Source organism: Miscanthus floridulus, chromosome 11 (assembly GCF_019320115.1).
Source record: "Miscanthus floridulus cultivar M001 chromosome 11, ASM1932011v1, whole genome shotgun sequence".
Taxonomy (NCBI): Eukaryota; Viridiplantae; Streptophyta; class Magnoliopsida; order Poales; family Poaceae; genus Miscanthus; species Miscanthus floridulus.
Window position 1 is genome coordinate 83082054 of NC_089590.1, and position 5600 is coordinate 83087653.

Consider the following 5600-nt stretch of genomic DNA (forward strand, 5'->3'; position numbering starts at 1 on the left):
CCATGTCCGGAAGAAACTTAACCATATCTATCTATTATTCTATATTGTCTTAAAAATCTTGACATTCTAGTTATCGTTAAACTATTTTAAATTTGATATTTATAAAAAAAAAACACTGATATCTATAGCCAAATAATCATCATTAGTTCGTGATTATGAAATCACGATTTTCATAATCACAGCTAACAAAACGGAACCTTAGCTAGCAGTGAGCACTAACATTCAAATACTGGAAAATGCACTACTTGCCTTTACACACAAGGCAAAAGAGAGCTTTTAAAAAACGAATCAAACTAAATGGCATCCGAATACACAAGTTTCAGATCTCAGTTGAAATTAAAAAGAAAAAAGAAATGGCAAAACATAATGAAAGGGGAAATGTACATCTTAAGTCCTATCACTTATAGTTAGCTTTCAAATACTGAAATACTAATTGCCTTAACACAAAGCACAAAAGAGAGCAACCTTCTAATTTCAAAACCAAATCAATCTAAATGCCACGCAGATTTAGATTAAGAGGCATCTGGTTACACAAGTTTCAGATCTCAGAGCTGAAAATTAAAAAGAAAAAGAAATGACAAAACACAATTAAAAGAAAAAAAAACTATACATCCAACGGCCAGCTTAACCAACCACCCTCACTCAACCTGCCATAATCACACCCAACATTTGCACATTTTTCTCAACTAGCATTCCATGAAACAATACAGACTCAAATATTTAAGAGGCACTTTCTTTGGCAACGACTCTTCCACCGCCAGTTAAACTGGTATCACATCAATGTTCGAAGTATCTTCGCATCTTAAAACAAGCCCATCAAGGTTGGTTGGGAGAACGCACTTGGCCCACTGACAACCAGTTGAGATGGGCTCTGATGGAGGAACAATCATTAGAACGTTGTCATTCCTTTGGACAACCCCCATCACACTCACAGTGCTACCTTCCTTGATGTATCTACAGGTAGAGATCAAGTAGCAAGTAACCATTAGCAGATATTATTTTGTCATTGTGGCAGAAGAAAAGAAAAGAGTTTATAGTCATGCATTCCAGCTGCAAACTAAACAGGGAGAAAAGGAGTACCCTTCTTTTAGGCGCATTGTCCGATCATCGCTTGAAAGGTTTCTCTCCCTTAGCCATCTCAAAAAATCAGGGGACATATCCTTGTTGTCTGGATTGATGTCAATTATAACAGATTCATAGACATAAGGGGTCACACGAGCACCATATCCTGTTTTCACCAATGCTCGAAGCCCAGACTGAAAATCTGAGATGTAGAAATCAACCGCATGTCGCTGCCATAGATGCAGGAGAAAAACATCAGAGATCAAGGTCTGCTAAAGCTGTCTGCTAAAGCTCAACAACTGCAGTTTTGGGTTCCCAGAGAAGATTATAAGTACATATTCGCTATTCCATGTCATGAAAATACTCACCTCCATTGAGCGTAAACCCCAGGTAAAACGCCGATGCTCAGTATTGGCAGCTTTGGAATCCCAACCCCTGTACTCATATAAGCTAGTAGAAGTGTATACGCATCTTGGGACCCTTTGGAACGAGGATTCTAGGGGGAAATTTCCACAAGTAACCACCTGTGGATTCAAACACTCATCATTGCCATTCTAAATTATAGGAGAAATAGTGTTGTTTGGAAATGAAGCATGCTTTGAGGGTATCTTTATGGGTGAATGTTTTCTCCTAACTTAGAAAGAATTATGCTGTCGAACTATGGTTATTAAAAGATTTTCATATACCATGTTCATTTTGACATGGAATAATAAATCAAAATGCAACAATATGGTGAAATATTGCTAAATTATGTGCTAGTGAAGAGAACAAAAGGTAACTATGTGACATAGACAACATTCAAGGATTTAAAGAGGACTGGTGCAGAATGAAAATGAAAACTTTAATAATCACGTTTCAGGGTAACTTTAATAATCACGTTTCAGGGTAGTGTTATTTACGACAGTGAAATAAAATTAAGAGAACATATACGATGAATAAAGACGCCACACATGAACTGATTCAAGGAAGAAAATAAGAACAGATCAAACAATTTTGTAGACGTTGTACATACCCCTGTAACCTTTACATACTGTCCATCTTTGGCAGTTCTGAGATCAGCATCAGGATAGCGATTAACAAACCCAATTGCGCCTCTCCTACCCCAGCAAGCATTCCAGATAAGAAGTGCAGCAACAAAACCAAATATCACCACAACAACTATCAGCAAAATTGCATTGTGAACAGCACCCAGAATGAAGCCACCTGCTATGAAACCCATCACAAAGAGCAGAATCACAGCCCAGAGTATTGGCTTAGGAAAGCTTCCCTGAATTGAGTAACCATCTTCAGTGTTGAGATTAGTAACAGCTTGATTGTGAGCAAAGGAAGTAGCCCGCATTTTCATCGATGCAGCAGAATCAAGTGGCCCAGATACTTTCCTTGGAGCACCAGACGAATTAAGTGGCCCTGAAGAGATAGGCCCAGATGTGATAAGCCCAGTTGTCGGAAGCACAGGTGGAAGGGGGCCAGAGTTTTGGCGTGCCATTGGGGTCACTCCTCCAGATTGGGGACCAGATGACCTCTTTGTTGGCTCTCCATGCTTATTGAGCGGTCCGGAGTTTGATTTTGCTCTGGCTGATCCGCCAGCACCAGGAACTGAAGATGAAAGAGAACCAGAGTAGTTGGACCGACCACCAGCATTGGAGACGGGTCCAGAGTTGGAAGCAGCACCTCCAAATGAAGTATTCCTTGATGGAGCATTTCCTAGAGGACCAGATTTTCTTGACTTCTCAACATGGAGATCAAACATCTTCCCCAGCTCTCCAGATTTCTTGATGTCACCCCCAGTATATGGCATCGCAGTGGAACAAATGGTTGGGGCCTTCTCCTTAGGTTGCTCAGGCCGACCAGAAACATACAGGCCATTGCTCAGCTGATGTGATGCAAACCTTGAACCCATACTCTTCACCAGAAGATCAACTGTATCTCAAGTTTTCAACCCCCGTGCAGTGTAATCAAGTGAGGCTATATTTGGGTCTTAATAACATGCACAGCTGCCCTTCTTGCAGTAAGACTTACACCTTGCATGAGCTCCTGAAAGTATACATTGAATAAAACAATTGAAGTCAGATGAACTTCTGGTACTATGGGATCATGGAAAAAAAATCATCTTCCATAAATATCATATAGATAAAAGAAAATCAGGGGATGGTAGGAATCCCACAAACAATGAAGCAGACTATGAAATGTGCAATAAGATTTTAGATGAAGGCTCTAGAAGAAAAGTACTTAACAAGTCATAATTCGCCAGCTACCATATGGTGGGTTTTTATTATAAAATTGACAGCTTTCTCGCATAGTAAAAGCACGAGGCAACAAATACACAGATTGATCTCAATACTTCCAAGAAAGACAGAGAAATTGGAACCTGTGCCAACTCTCATCTAACTATGGTACGGCGAAAACAAATTCATAGAACAGACGCACACATTTCTTTCATCTATTGCTGCAGAAATTCAATTACTTTTTAGGAATCCTATTTGTGGCAGAGGCACTCGGAAGAAAAAATGGTCCATTAATAGCTACTTCGTATGAAATTATATTTTCCCTAAAACAACAGCACCACATTGCAGGAAACAAATTATATGGCAATCAAGGGTCATTATGTGTTATCTAGAAATAAGAAAAAAATGAATATAATTTCTGAAAGCCAAATTTAATCAGGAATTCAAGGAAATATCTCATGTTTGTCCACACGGTGGTAACGCAACAAAACATGCGGAGGGAAACGTTTCGCGGCATTAGCACTATTACAAGTTTAGACAGTTAAACATCGTACTGCTAAATCCTATACCAGAATAAAGGAATGGCCCATTTCCTCCTAAATCAAGCTAAAGACAAACCCCCACAACGTGCAGAATTTATGGAGACTGTCTCCCCTCAAATACCGCCATTCACCACAGCAGCAAAACCAAGCGAATATATAAAAATCACAAAGGTTTGAGACAGGTGAAGGCGTCATCGTGGAGAAGTGCGTATCCCACGCAAAGCGAAATATGTTTTCCAATGATTTACCCAAGAGCGTGCCCTCAAATGTACAGCAAATTGGCACCGACAATGTCAGATCTCAGGTGAAGCTTAAAGTTTCAGCAAAGAACTCGCACTCACACTTGCCGACATAATAATTTACTTCTCCAAATATCGATTGGCACGCCACTCAGCATCCAACTCAAATATGAACAAGGCAAAACAGTCAGCTGGGTAAGCAAACTGAACAGAAAAGGATCTGTCAGCAGGAGGTTTGGTTGAACCTCACAAAATTTTTGGAAAACTAAGCCGATATTAGCAGTACGCCAAGCAGCAAAAAAAATTCCGCAACAAAACGCATTCTATCCCACAGAGAATAGGATTTGAGGGCCAAAGCTATGGCGTCCATACCAACAAAAGAGACTCTTTTATATATTAAAAAAAATCCGCATGGACTTCCAGTACACCCGAGTCCAGGGAGGGGACAAGAACAACGAGAAAGACTGCATGGGAGGCGCAGTTGCCGGTGAAAGGACGCCTGGATCTGAACCGATGCGCGGTCGCCGTCGAGCGCGTTTGAATGAATGGCGGACTCTCAGGCTCGGTTGGTGGGCGGCGAACAGAAGCCTGGAGGTGGCCGGAGCGTAGATCCAAGCCCTGGCACGGACGAATCTCTCGAAATCTCACCGAGCTGTCGCCCCAGTGCCCCACCGACACGACGGAAACACACGAACCGTATTGCCACACCCCCGCATATTGGTCTCTGGCGACCGCCTAGATCCCAACAACCGCTGAAGCGACCACCTATCGATGCAAGAACACTTCCCCGAAGGGGCCAAGAAAATATCCGGAACAGAGCGAGCGGGTTGAAGAGAGGGGAGGAGAAACATCTGATGTGTACCTCGAGAGAATGGCAAGCACGTCGCGTTGCTGTCCCGCCGCCTGGTTTGCCTCCTTCGCTCTCTTTTTTTTTTTTCTCCTCTTGGTGAGGGAACTCTGCTCGTGCGGTTGCGGAATGGGGGGAGGTGGAGAAGGTGAGGGGAGAGGGCAAGCGGCCAAGCGCAGTGCCACAGCAGGGGAGGGAAGCAGACAGGGAGGAGGAGCTGGGGAGGGGAGAGAAAATAAAGGGGAGGGAGGTGGAGACGGGGGGAGAGAGAAAATAATGGAGACGATGGATGAGAGAGAGGGTGGTGGAGTGGGGGTGGTGGGAGGGAGCACACACACCTTTCAGCTTCTCTTTCCGTTACAACAGTCAGTCTCTCTCACGGGCCATGTTCGGCTTATCTGCTTAGGACGGCTTTGACCTTTATCTATTTTGCGTAAATCTAAGCTAAGGTTAAAATGAACTAGAAGCCGAGGTTAAAATAAACTAGAAGCCGGGAAAAGCCAGTTTTTCTGGCTTCACTAGCTTTGGCTTCACCGGTAAAGCCGTTTTGGATGAGCCGTGCCAAAGAGGGCTTAAGTTTCAGACCAGCGAACGGGGCCTATATCTCTCCCTTCTCTCCCCTCATGATACTCTCTCTCCTTCCCTCTCATAATGGTGCCGCCATTATCATAGCACTCTGTTTACT

The 5600-nt window shown here is 42.9% G+C and overlaps 1 protein-coding gene across 1 annotated transcript; it reads right to left on the reverse strand.

Moving 5' to 3' along the window:
• Window positions 1-456: 456 nt before the first annotated feature.
• LOC136493621 (uncharacterized membrane protein At1g16860-like) lies at window positions 457-5162 on the reverse strand. Its single transcript, XM_066489718.1, has 5 exons — window positions 4931-5162; window positions 2075-3096; window positions 1431-1586; window positions 1081-1292; window positions 457-954 (listed from the first exon to the last, which is right to left on the reverse strand). Exons 2-5 carry the CDS (start codon window positions 2960-2962, stop codon window positions 762-764), a joined length of 1449 nt encoding a protein of 482 aa, XP_066345815.1. The 5' UTR covers window positions 2963-3096; window positions 4931-5162; the 3' UTR covers window positions 457-761.
• Between the last annotated feature and the right edge of the window lie 438 nt (window positions 5163-5600).

What these genes read in the sequence shown, in the direction of transcription:
- LOC136493621 (XM_066489718.1), bottom strand. Translation starts at nt 2,962, where the DNA reads ATGGGTTCAAGGTTTGCATCACATCAGCTGAGCAATGGCCTGTATGTT. An exon ending in GGGGTTTACGCTCAATGGAG is followed by an intron (nt 1,293 to 1,430) that starts GTGAGTATTTTC and finishes CATCTATGGCAG; the next exon opens with CGACATGCGGTTGATTTCTA. An exon ending in ACAATGCGCCTAAAAGAAGG is followed by an intron (nt 955 to 1,080) that starts GTACTCCTTTTC and finishes CTCTACCTGTAG; the next exon opens with ATACATCAAGGAAGGTAGCA.